Source organism: Octopus sinensis, linkage group LG6, assembly GCF_006345805.1.
Source record: "Octopus sinensis linkage group LG6, ASM634580v1, whole genome shotgun sequence".
NCBI classification, from domain to species: domain Eukaryota; kingdom Metazoa; phylum Mollusca; class Cephalopoda; order Octopoda; family Octopodidae; genus Octopus; species Octopus sinensis.
Genome location: NC_043002.1, coordinates 109,344,337 through 109,358,074, shown reverse-complemented (window position 1 = coordinate 109,358,074; position 13,738 = coordinate 109,344,337). Strand labels below are relative to the sequence as shown.

The 13,738-nt window shown below is 36.4% G+C and overlaps 1 protein-coding gene across 7 annotated transcripts in view; it reads right to left on the bottom strand.

The window, feature by feature from the left end:
- Window positions 1-575: 575 nt before the first annotated feature.
- LOC115213037 (zinc finger protein 879-like) overlaps window positions 576-13,738 on the bottom strand; it is a 61,294-nt gene continuing 48,131 nt past the window's right edge. The window contains exons 1-4 of one of the 7 annotated variants that reach the window (XR_004999801.1): window positions 9,125-10,733; window positions 6,829-6,961; window positions 3,103-5,110; window positions 2,046-2,169 (exon numbers count right to left, since the gene is read on the bottom strand). Coding sequence is in view for 1 of the 7 variants with exons in the window: in XM_029781943.2 (XP_029637803.1) it covers window positions 1,010-2,038 (1,029 nt within the window). In the remaining 6 variants the exon portion in view is untranslated. The other 6 variants (XR_004999803.1, XR_004999805.1, XR_004999800.1 and 3 more) reach the window with 6 other exon arrangements.

The following is a 13,738-nucleotide window of genomic DNA, read 5'->3' as shown; positions in this document are numbered from 1 at the left end:
CGTCCTGTTTCTCTACTATGCCTCACTACATGTTACACAATATGCTACTTTCCAAACTGTTCATCTGTGGGTTCATCCTACACACTATACAGTTGCTCTCCTGATCTGGGATTTCATGGTGATCCCTGCTCTTTCTACAACTTTAAATCCATAGATTCGTTTTACCAAAGGTTTTCCAAATTTATGTTTCTTCACCTATAGGAGTATTACCAACAAACATAATAATCTGGTATTTTTAGTTATCATACCATGAGTTAGTTGGCCATATCTATCTTCTTCATCCTTTCTCTTGCTATTCCAAGTTTTATAGTGTAACAGATACCAATTTGCATCATTCTCTATGATGGCCTTATATTCAGACCTGGCTCCTTTGTACACTTTGATTGTATCCCTTTGACAGAAGCCAGACAACTGCATGCAGTGGATGAAGTCTTGTATGTTTCCCTAATTCTGTTGGGTGGCTAGTAGTAATAAGTTTTCTCACTCTAACTATATTGTATGATACATGCAACGTGACAAGTAACATTACAAAGAAAAATTTACTACAATTTCCAAAAAATACACAAAACAGGTTATAAACATTTATAGCACTTTAATAACATTCATATAGATAGATTCAATTCAAATATCACAATATGGTCTGATAATATGCTTTCCTACGAAAGTCAGTGGTAAAGTTTATCTCCATTATTAACGGTACATATGAGTAGATATATAATCAATACGAGTAAATGATTTCCCACAAATAACACAGCTGTATGGTTTTTCCCCAGTATGAAAACGCTTGTGTCTTATTAAACACCTCAAGTTAGAAAATATTTTGCCACATATTTCACAGTGGTGAGGCTTCTCTCCAGTGTGTGTATGTATATGTCCTTTAAAGCTGCCACTATTGGAAAATTCCTTGTCACAAATTTCACAGTGATATGGTTTTTCTCCAGTATGTGTAAGTTTATGAACTAATAGGACAGATTTTTCAGAAAATGCTTTCCCACAGATTTCACATTAGTTATGGCTTTTCTCCTGTATGAATACGGTTATGTGTTGTTAAGCTGGTCTTAAGTGAAAATTCTTTTCCACATATTAAACAGTGATATGGTTTCTCTCCTGTGTGAATACGTCTGTGTCTTACTAAAGTACCAATTTGAGAAAATGCTTTGCCACAGACTTCACAGTGATGTGGTTTTTCCCCAGTATGAATACGTTTGTGATTTACTAAGTTGCACCTACCAGCAAAGTCTTTTCCGCAAACTTCACAGTGATATGGTTTCTCTCCAGTGTGAATTCGTTTGTGTAATGTTAAAACATATTTTTCAGGAAAAGCTTTCCCACAGATTTCACAGCGGTGGCGTTTTTCCCCTGTGTGAGTACGTTTATGCCTTATTAAGGTACCACACCCAGTAAATCCTTTCCCACATACTTCACAATGATATGGCTTCTCTCCACTGTGAATACGTTTGTGTACTGTTAAAGAGTATTTTACAGAAAATGCTTTATCACAGATTTCACAGTGGAAAGGCTTCGAATGAACACCTTTGTGTGTTTCAAAGTTAGTTACATTAGAAAATGCTTTCCCACAATCATCACACTTGTATGGTTCCTCCCCAGTGTGAATACGTTTATGTCTTGTTAAATTATTAACTTGATAAAATGATTTGCCACATATTTCACAACGGTATCGTTTTTCTCCTGTGTGAATAAGTTGATGACTTCTTGCACTACTGAACTCTGAAAATGCTTTGCCACAGATTTCACAGTGATATGGTTTCTCTCCTGTGTGTGTACGTTTGTGTACCTTTACGTAACCTTTACTAGAAAATGATTTTCCACATATTTCACAGTGAAATGGTTTCTCTCCGGTATGTGTACGTTTGTGTTCTGTTAAATAAGCTTTTACAGAGAATGCTTTCTTACATACTTCACAGTGGTATGGCTTTTCCCCAGTATGAGTGCACCGATGAATAGCTAAATTAGATTTTGTAGTAAGATCTTTGCCACAAATATCACATTTGTAACGTTTGCTCACTTTCTGAAACATTCTCTCGGTTAATTTTCACAGTCTTATTCTTTCATTCTGAAGACATAAATTGGTTGATAAATCTTTCTACCCTAACAGAGCAGACTCTCAGTATCCTCTGCAGAAAATCTTCTTTCCAATGAAAATATGTCCTGAAAGAAAAATAAAATGAATATTAGATACTAATGACCAAAACGTTGTGAAATGAGTAGCTATTTGTGTGGTAAGTGATTGGGTATTCTCAACAATATCTCACAATCACAACTTTGATCTATGTTGTCTCTGTTCAGGATTAATAGAATATTCCCTAAGTCCTCATCATTATTATTTAATATCCGTTTTTGGTCCTGGCAAGGGATGGCTAGTTTGGCAGGAACCAGCAGGGGCCCATCAGGCTTCATTGTCTGTTTTGGCATGGTTTCTACAGCTGGATGCCCTTCCTAATGCCAACCACTTTACAGAGTGTATAATACATTCTCCCCTAAGTAAACATTTCTAAAAAAAAAAAAAATGGTTTCCCTCCTTTGTGGTGGGTGAGAGTGCTATTGTCTTATTTGGCAGCGATAATTAACAATGTTTTCCCACATATTTCAGAGTATGCTTCTATCACCTGTTTGAATACATCTGTGATTAAACAAACTAACCAATTGTTCATAATTAGATAAATAGATTTTTTGATTCCATGTGGTCAGAAGTAGCTTCATATGAAATATGTAGAATTATTTCCATTACCACCTTTCAACAAATACTGAGCGTACCTGGCTAAACACTTGGTGGCATTTCATCCATCTTCACATTCTGACATGGTCAACTTTGCCTTTTATTCTTTTCGGTCAATTAATTAAGTACTAGTTGAATACTTGCATTCATGTAAATCCACTGGCCCCCTCCCCTCAAACTGCTGGCCTTGTGCCAAAATCTGATATCAATAATTCTTGTTATTTTGAGAACAGATAAAACAAATCTTCAGCATGAAATCTGTTTCGTTCCTAAGTCTCTAGATGAAAGAGAGATGAGGAGAAAACATGACATGTAAAAAAAAATTCAAATCATTCATATAGATACACTGAATACTTAAGAATTACCAAAAAGTATTCCAATTATTTGGGACAGTGTTTAAGTAATACTCTGTTGGAGGTACTGCCATGGGCCCAGGGTCATTGGAATATTTCCACTCAGTATTAATGTTTCACGTAATTATAGTTTTAGTTGAAATGGAACCACTTCCATTAATCTTTTTCCTCTTTCCATCAGTGGAATGTGGCCATGCTGGGGTACAGCCTTTTGCAAATCTAGTATTTATTCACTTGGTTTCTTTATTGGTACTGTAAGTTATGGTGACATAAACCAACCAACACTGGTTGTCAAGTGACAGTGAGGAGGTAATACAAGACACACACACATAAAGAAGCATCGAGTAAGGCTAATGCCTGTGCTGCCTCACTGGTACTCATGCCGGCGTCAAGTAAAAAGGTCCCACAACACTATCGGAGTGGTTGGCATTAAGAAGGGCATCCAACCATAGAAACCATGCCAAATCAGATTGGAGCCTGGTGCAACCACCCAGCTTACCAGTTCTCAGTCAAGCCATCACAGATTTCACAGTGGTGTGGTTTTTCCCCAGTGTGTATATGTCCTTTTAAGCTGCCACTATTGGAAAATTCCTTGTCACAAACTTCAATGATATGGTTTTTCTCCAGTATGAGTAAGTTTATGTACCAATAGGACAAATTTTTCTGAAAATGCTTTCCCACAAATTTCATATTACAGTGACTTTTGTCTAGTATGAATACGGTTATGTGTTGTTAAGCTGGTCTTAAGTGAAAATTCTTTCCCACATATTAAACAGTGATATGGTTTCTCTCCTGTGTGAGTACGTCTGTGTCGTTTTAAACTACCAGTTTGCGAAAATGCTCTGCCACAGACTTCACAGTGATGTGGTTTTTCCCCAGTATGAATACGTTTGTGATTTACTAAGTTGCACTTACCAGCAAAGTCTTTTCCACAAACCTCACAGTGATATGGTTTCTCTCCTGTGTGAATCCGTTTGTGTAATATTAGACAATATTTTTGAGGAAACGCTTTCCCACAGATTTCACAGTGGTGTTGTTTTTCTCCTGTGTGACTATGTTTATGCTTCATTAAGGTACCTCTGTTTGTAAATCCTTTCCCACATACTTCACAGTGATATGGCTTCTCTCCAGTGTGAAGACGTTTGTGTATTGTTAAAGAGTATTTTACAGAAAATGCTTTATCACAGATTTCACAGTGGTAAGGTTTTGAGTGCACACCTCTGTGTATTTCACAGGCACTTGCAGTTGAAAAACCTTTCCCACAATCATCACACCTGTATGGCTTCTCCCCAGTATGAGTATGTTTATGCGTTTTTAAATTACCAAGTCGAGAAAACGGTTTGCCACAGGTTTCACAATGGTATCGTTTTTCTCCAGTGTGAATAAGCTGATGACTTCTTACGCCATTGAACTGTGAAAATGCTTTACCACAGATTTCACAATGAAATGGTTTCTCTCCTGTGTGTGTACGTTTGTGAATCTTTAAGTAACCTTTATAAGAAAATGATTTTCCACATATTTCACAGTGAAATGGTTTTTCTCCAGTATGAATAAGTTGATGACTTTTTGCACTACTAAGATCTGAAAATGCTTTGCCACAGATTTCGCAATTGTATGGTTTCTCTCCAGTGTGAACACGTTTGTGTATCTTTACGTAACCTTTATGAGAAAATGATTTTCCACATATTTCGCAGTGAAACGGTTTCTCTCCTGTATGTATATGTTTGTGTTCTGTTAAATAAGCTTTTACAGAAAATGCCTTCTCACATACTTCACAGTGGTATAACTTCTCCCCAATATGAATGCGCTTATGAATAGCTAAATTATATTTTGTAGTAAGTACTTTACCACAAATACCACATTTGTAACATTTGCTGACTTTGTGAAACATTCTCTCAGTTAATTTTCAGTTTTATTCTTTTATTCTGAAGACATTAATTGGTTGATAAATCTTTCTACCCTAACACAGCAGACTTGCAGTATCCTCTGCAGAAAGTCTTCTTTCAAATGGAAATATGTCCTGAAAGAAAATAAAATAGATATTAGATACTAACAACCAAAAGGTTGTGAAATGAATAGCTGTTTGTGTGGTATATGTTTGGCTATTCTTAACAACTCAATATCACAAGATCCGATTTTTCCATCATAACTTTCGGTAAAATGGATACATATTAAATTTTTTTATTTTTACGGAATCCCACGTTTTTAGTTATGGAGGATCCGATTCTGAAAAGGAAATTTTCAAAAATCGCAATTTCGAAACTTCAATTAAACCCCCTTCGAAACCCCCTTCATTTTTTACCTTCTCCGGAAATTTTTTCCTTTTTTTTTACGAAATACGTAAGAACACATACGAAGATTACGATTCTGAGAAAAAAAATTATTTGTAAAATTTCAATTTTTGACAAAAACATATATAAGCCCCAGGCCTTCAAGCAGGCTATCCACATGCTTGAAGTGACAGCTAAATCTCACAAAATTGAGATAACATATTCAATCCGAAATATGGCCCTTGAAATTTTGAAAAAAATTTTTTTCTTTTTTCAGAATCGAATCCTACATAACCAAAAACGTGCTATTCCATAAAAAAGAAAATCAATATATATCCATTTTACCGAAAGTTATGACAAAAAAATCGCCTCTTGTAAATTTTCCGACAGTCCTCTGCCCACCCCCTAGGATCAACAGCGCGCATTTTTTTTCTTTTTTTCATATTCGTTTTCTATATACTTGTTAACACCCAGCTGACTGGTTTATTATTTTTTCTGTTCCCGGGTGAAATCTTTATATTTGTTTTAATTCAACGAAAGAAAATTTCCAATGATTCAAGGATGGGGGGCTTCCCCTCGCCGCCACCTTTTTCCGAACAAAAATAAGGGATTTGCAGCATATTCAGGGTACTTGATTCTACGCCAAAAAAATCCAATTTTTGTTCTTAGTGAAAATCGGGCGGGTGTTACTCATTTTTAATGCATTTTTCCAGGAGAGCTGCGATTCTGCATTAGTCTGGATTTAAGGGCACCGACTTTAGAATCTAACCAGTTTACTTCGCCTGTCATATCTCCTGGGACGATACACAAAGTACGAATCAAAAACTGGAATCGATTTCTCTTTCCTGCTGCAATCAGATAAACGAATGGGCAAACGAGCGTTCACGACCCGGTTACTTCTTTCCACATTCTCCGGATATAGGGAAGTCTCTAACATTTACCAGCAAATATGAATCTGGACACAGAACCATCACACCTATCCACGACAGCCAAGTGTTTAACCCTTTCATTACCGTATTTATTTTGAGATGCTCTGTGTTTCTTTCAATTATTTTAAATATAACAAAGAATTTAGTAAAATATCTTAGTTATCATTAAGCTAGTGTTAGGAACATAAATTGTGACTGAGGTTTGGTGGAAGATTTTAATTCAGAACTTTTGAAAACAAGGCATTTGTACTACAGAGCCAGAGGCGGTTTCGGCCGGAGGCGACATTACACAAACATGAATAACAGTAATTTACAGAGGAGAGGTTAGTTAATAGCGTTGACCCTTAATTAACGGAAAACCTTTTGGCTAAATTACGGTATGAGTACCATAGTTTAAGATCGCCGGCCTTTTATATCGATACAGGATACAACACAAATATGTATGTTAAACACATACAAACAATAGCTGGTAATCTTTCAGTATCTGGTGATAGAAGAAGTAAATGGAAATTGAAGGGAAAACAAATAAGTCAACTTACTGTTAAACAACGTAGACATAGCAAAAAGTGAACAAAAGTATTTTTCTTTGGTACTGAATTCCTCCGCATAAATTTTTGGATTTAAGGGCACCGACTTTAAAATCTAACCAGTTTACTTCGCCTGTCATATATCCTGGGACGATACACAAAGTACGAATTTGTGTAAATACTAATTCTAGTTTATTGGCCACAAGGGCTAACAAAAATCAAAGAAACATGCAAGGACAAATACAGGACGATATAAAGGTCCGTGTAAACATTGAAAATAACAACGAATATATATATAACAAGTAAAACTCCCAATAGGGGAAGGCGCTTCGAAAAGGTTACTCGTGGATAAATATGAAACGAATAAATTGTCTGAAGTTCCAAATTGACGTTGTAATTTTGTTTTTACCCGCATCCAAATATTCTCCACATTTTGCGCGTGGACGTCCTTATTCGTCTACAAACCCGTGGACACGTTTACAAAGTCAGAAAACAGCACAGCTCCCATGACTTCAGGAAACATTTTTTCACGCTGAGAGTTGCTGAAGCATGGAACAAACTGTCGGCATCAGTTGTTAGTTGTCGGAGCACTGCATCCTTCAAAACTTCCATGCTTTCTGAGATTCGCCAACACCACACCTGATTTTCTCCCCTCCATACACACACAAGCATGTATCTGACTCATACAATGTTCGCTTTCCAGACATTTTTACATTACTGCATGTACTTTATATGCACTTTCTGACAAGTTGTGGTGCATCTGAGCACTGTATACAATAATTTCAATATTATTATTATTATTTTAAACTCCTCTCGATGCACAATCATTTCGTGAGAGCACATACCGTCATTTAGGCATCCAATATTGCTGTAGGATCGCCGGTCATCACTCGCAATGTGACTCTCCCTGGAAGAATAGAGCAAGTCTGTACAATACGATCAGGCACTTCAACTAGGAAGCATTTTTTGGAAATCCTTTCAATGCCACCGAAAACCCAACGGCCAGCTAGCGGTTGCCCATTGCTATCAACTCCGACAATTTTGGAGAATGATTTCGGTGGAAGAACGAGAACTTAATTATCTCCCGTTTAATTTGTATTTACTTCTTTAATCACCAGATACTGAAAGCTTGCTCAATGGATAAATAAACGTTATCTTACCTTAATACATTTCTTCTCCTGAATAACTACCCATTCTTAGTATCAATCAGAAACATCAACTGCTAAATAATTCTAACGCCGTCCACGAGGAATCGGTAAAAGCATGGCCAGAGACTAAGATGGCGGTGTTATATATGAAATCAAGTCACGTGGTCTACAGGCTAAGTTTTCTTTCGTTCTTCATTCGACAGAAAGTTTCGCCTGAAATTCTTAGTTTCGGATAACGTGAAATTTTTTCTGTGTTGTTATTGTGCTGATACAGGTACACCATTGCTCGTCCGAAACCTTTAGTAGCAGGCACGTTTTGGATTTTGGAAATAGTAGTACAATATATTCATAGGCCATATCCTTGAATATAAGTCTCGCATGCTGAAACTGCTTCAGTCGATATACGCACGACTTTGAAATAAAAATCCCTTTCGTAGGTTGAACAGATAGGCATAGAATTAAAGTGAATCCAGAGGCCTAGTAAAGTACATGCACGTTGTAACCAGCTTACTATATATAAGAGGAAAATATGACTTGCTAGCTTAGGATAATGGGGAGATCTACATTAAGCAAGACATCTCCATACCAAATGACTGGTAAATCTATGAATGTTCACACTGAACGGAATAAAGATTTTAAATATTATTACAGCCTGTAAATCAGGCTACATTTGATGAATGGTGTAACTCCAAGCGACAATCTTTGGAGTGAAAAACCTTCAGCTTTCTTACAAGAGATTCTGTACTTGTATTGTAACGGCTTTTCATGACTAAAATTAAATTTGGAGAGCTCCATCTTCATGTGAAGGTCTTTTATCAAAATATGGAATATTGATGAAAACAACAGACAATTTCTTTCCATTAAGATCAAATTGAAATCTTTGGGAAATATGGAAAATGTATAAGTGAAGTGGATCCGGTCTTTACAACAAGTTAATTGATATTATTGAAGTTTTGTTGTTGCTTTGAAATTTTAAACACCTACAGGAGTGGCTAGTTCATTGCTAGAAGATTGGGCACATGACTTGCTGAAGATATTTTCCTGATTAGTTAAGACTGCAGGAAGCCTTTTGAAAACAAAAGTGTAGTTAGGGTTAGTACAGATTGATATAGGGTTAAGAAAGTCGTTAGAAGATAAAATTAGATGAAGAGAAGGCTCACAATAAAGAAGTATCATTTCAATTAGTTGTAACCAAAGTTTGCTAGCTCTCAGCACGTCTGAGCATTTGAGAAGTGGTAATAAGTTGGAGTTTTCCTTTCAGGAGTTGCTTATCATCAGGATCAAAAAGTTAAACATTAATCAGGATACACACAGAAAGACAGAGAGAGAAAAAAAATTGAAGGGTAGAGTTTGGTGAGAATGAAGAATATTTCTGTGAGGTAGTAACTGAAGGGACTTTGTTAGGGTTATTGGCCTTGGTAAGTTTGCAGCAAACTATGGTACTTAAGGACTTCGTCTGTGTGTACATGGTGGAATGGGAAGAAACGGTTTGTATAATGGAATTGGTTGCAGAGCCTTTTCCACAGAACTACTCTCAGAATAACATTGATTGAGAGAGGGAGGGTACTAGGATTATTCATAGTCAGTAGTGATTCTTTTGGTATACAAAGATCAGTTAGAGTTTAGGAACTGGCTAAGGATTATCTAGTTTGCAGGGATGGGTGATTTGGTTCAAGCACTGTAGTTGTTGTTTTGTGTCTGAGCAGCTGGAGTGATACTATGAAGTAAAGCATTCAGGGCCATGTGGGATATGGGTGGATATACCTAAGAGAATCAGTGCAGTCACTAGCCTTGACCATTCTGATGGATCAAGAGTGAAACATGACACTAGGGTAAGCTCGTTAGAGGTTCAGGTTATTGTGATGATAAAAAAGTGATCAGTTGACTTAAGAAGTGCAAAGATAACTATGGGCTGGGTCTGCATGATGAGAAAGATACAAAGATTATTCGGAATGAATGTAAATGAGTCATCATAAGATGGTTTTCAGGAATAATGGCAGTACAGAACTACAGGGAAGTTCAGTTCCTGTGTCTGCATGTTCAGCAAGTAACACATGACCAGATCCATGACAACCATAATAACTCAATAGTGTCATTTCTGAATATTCACTGTATCCTCATGACAACCATGGGGCTTTACATCAAAATGTTATAATATTGTTATACTTGATGATGGTCTATTTTGCCAATTAAACACCCTTTATATATTTGGTCTTCTCTTCAGATTTATCATTATTCTAGTTTCTTTGTTCTTTCATCCCTCATCCTGGGACCTCTTCAGTAACTCTCTATCCCATGTCTCTTCTTGTTCTTATTCCATTTTGTCTTTCTCTGCTAAGCATCCATATATGTGCAACAATTTGAATCCGTATCTGGGTGCATGTGTATGCTTACTACATTGTTTGTACCTGTGTTTTTTATTTCTTTATCTTATAAGCTACATTCCAAATTTCTCCATCATTAACAAAACATTTCAGTAGATATATAATCAGTACAAGGAAATGATTTCCCACAAATAACACAGCTGTATGGTTTTCCCCCAGTATGAGTATGATTATGCCTTATTAAACACCTCAAGTTAGAAAATATTTTTCCACAAATTTCACAGTGATGTGATTTCTCTCCAGTGTGTGTATGTATATGTCCTTTTAAGCTGCCACTATTGGAAAATTCCTTGCTACAAACATCACAGTGATATAGTTTTTCTCCAGTATGCGTAAGTTTATGAACTAATAAGACAAATTTTTCAGATTTCCCACAAATTGCATATTACAGTGGCTTTTTTCCACTATGAATATGGGTATGAGTTTTTAAGCTGGTCTTAAGTGAAAATTCTTTTCCACATATTAAACAGTGATATGGTTTCTCTCCTGTATGAATACGTCTGTGTCTTATTAAACTACCATTCTGAGAAAATGCTTTGCCACAGACGTCACAGTGATGTGGTTTATCTCCAGTATGAATACGTTTGTGATTTACTAAATTGCACTTACCAGTAAAGTCTTTTCCACAAACTTCACAGTGATATGGTTTCTCTCCTGTGTGAATTCGTTTGTGTAATGTTAAAACATATTTTTCAGGAAATGCTCTCCCACAGATTTCACAGTGGTGTTGTTTTTCCCCTGTGTGAGAACGTTTATGCCTTATTAAGGTACCGCTACTTGTAAACCCTTTCCCACATATGTCACAGTGATATGGCTTCTCTCCAGTGTGAACTCGTTTGTGTACTGTTAAAGACTCTTTTACAGAAAATGTTTTACTACAAATTTCACAGTGGAAAGGCTTCAAATGAACACCTCTGTGTCTTTCAAAGTTACTCACATTAGAAAATGCTTTCCCACAATCATCACACCTGTATGGTTCCTCTCCAGTGTGAGTATGTTTATGCCTTGTTAAATTACCAACTTGAGAAAATGTTTTGCCACAAATTTCACAATCGTATCGTTTTTCTCCAGTGTGAACAAGTTGATGACTTTTTGCACTACTACATCCTGAAAATGTTTTGCCACAGATTTCACAGTGATATGGTTTCTCTCCTGTGTGAGTACGTTTGTGTGTATTCATGTAACCTTTATAAGAAAATGATTTTCCACATATTTCACAGTGAAATGGCTTTTCCCCAGTATGTGTACGTTTGTGTTCTATTAAATTTCCTTTTTGCGAGAATGCTTTCTTACATACTTCACAGTTGTATGGCTTTTCCCCAGTATGAGTGCGCCTATGAATAGCTAAATGGCATTTTGTAGGAAGTACTTTACCACAAATACCACATTTGCAATGTTTGCTCACTTTCTGAAACATTCTCTCAGTTAAATTTTACAGTCTTATTCTTTCATTCTGAAGACATAAATTGGTTGATAAATCTCTACCCTAACACAGCAGACTTGCAGTATCCTCTGCAGAAAATCTTCTTTCCATTGGAAATATGTCCTGAAAGAAAAATAAAATAAATATTAGATACTAAGAAGTGGTGAAATGAGTAGCTATTCGTGTGGTATATGATTGGCTATTCTCAACAATATCTCAATCATAGATCAGTGAGTCACAACAAATATTTATGTTGTCCCTCTTCAGGAGTAGAAGTGAGGGAGTAGGTATGTCCTGTTGGAAGTGGGGCTTGTGGTTCCCACCATAAAGGCAGTTTGTGATGGACAGCACATCAGAAAAGACATGTGAGACTGTACAGCAACAGATAGCAACATGGACATGGAGTTAACCTTGCAGATTGAGATAGAGAAAGTGGCTGTTTTTTCTGGACTGACAGGTTAGACTACCGTGATTCTCTCTTCCATCTTTTTCTTCCTTTACATCACACCTTTCATTCTTTTCAGTCAATGAAATAAGTACCAGGTGAATACTTGCATCCATGTAAATCCACTGGCCCCTCCCCTCAAATTGCTGGCCTTGTGCCAAAATGCAAAATCATTACTATTTGCTATTTTGAGAACAGATAAAACACAAATCTTCTTTAGCATAAAATCTATTTTTTTCCTCAGTCTCTAAATGAGAGATGAGAGAAAATCATGACATATGTAAAAAGAAATCAAATCATTGTTATAGATATACTTGATGTTGAAGAATTACCAAAAAAAAACATTTCTGCTATTTGGGACAGTGTTTAAGTAATACTCTGTTGGAGGTACTGTTGTGGGCCCATGGTTACTGGATTATTTCTGCTCAGTATTAATGTTTCGCATAATTATTGTCAGCAAAGTTTCAAACATTACACTAAATCCCTCCAACAAGACAAATACTTTTGTCCTTAACTATTCATATGTGTCTAAGAATCTCAGAAAATGATCATCATCGTTTAACATCTGGTTTCCATACTGGCATCATGGAAATATAGTAACAGTTATTGTTTGTTTTAGTTGAAATAGAACCGATTCCATTAATGTTTTTCTTGTTTCAGCCAATGGAATGTGCACATGCTGGAGTAATGCCTTGAAAGATTTAGTCCAACTCAATACCAGTAGTTTTTTTAAATCTAATATTTATCTTCTTGGTTTCTTTAGTGGGAGTGTAAGTTATGGTGACATAAACAAACCAACACTGGTTGTCAAGTGATAGTGAAGAGATAATATAAAAGACACACACACACACATCATGGTCATGGTTGATGCCGGTGTCACACACCTGGGTACTATTCTCATCAATATCTCGTAATCATGGATCAGCAAGTCTCAACTTTATGTTGTCCCTGTTCAGAATGAAATTGCTGGCATTTAATTCACCAGAATTCAGTCAACGGGAAAAAAAAAAAATTCCAATGATTCCAGGATATGGGATGGGGGCCCGGTTTCCCACTCATCCCATTTTTTTCTAAACAAAAATAAGGGGTTTGGAGTATATTATGAGATCAGGGTACTTGACTCCATGCAAAAAATCCGATTTTTTTTTTCTTAGTGAAAATCTTGCAGGTGAAAAGATCAGTGGGGATGGGTTGGGGGTTAAATTTCCGAGGCTTCCACCTCACTCCACCCCATTTTCCAGAACTGGTGGTGGCTTTTTCCCAAACAAAAATCCGATTTTTTTTCTTAGTGAAAATTGTGCAGGTGAAAGGATCAAATGATACCAGAAAAAGATTTTTGTTCACTTTTTGTTGGCTATTGCCAATGCCTTAACTTTTATCATCAGATACTGAAAGATTACCATCTATTGTTTCTATGTGCTTAATATACATATCAGTTTTGCATCCTGTGTTGATATAAAAGGCTTTCTGTTAAGGGTGAACCTTAATAACTAACGTCCCCTCTGTAAATTACTTTTATTCG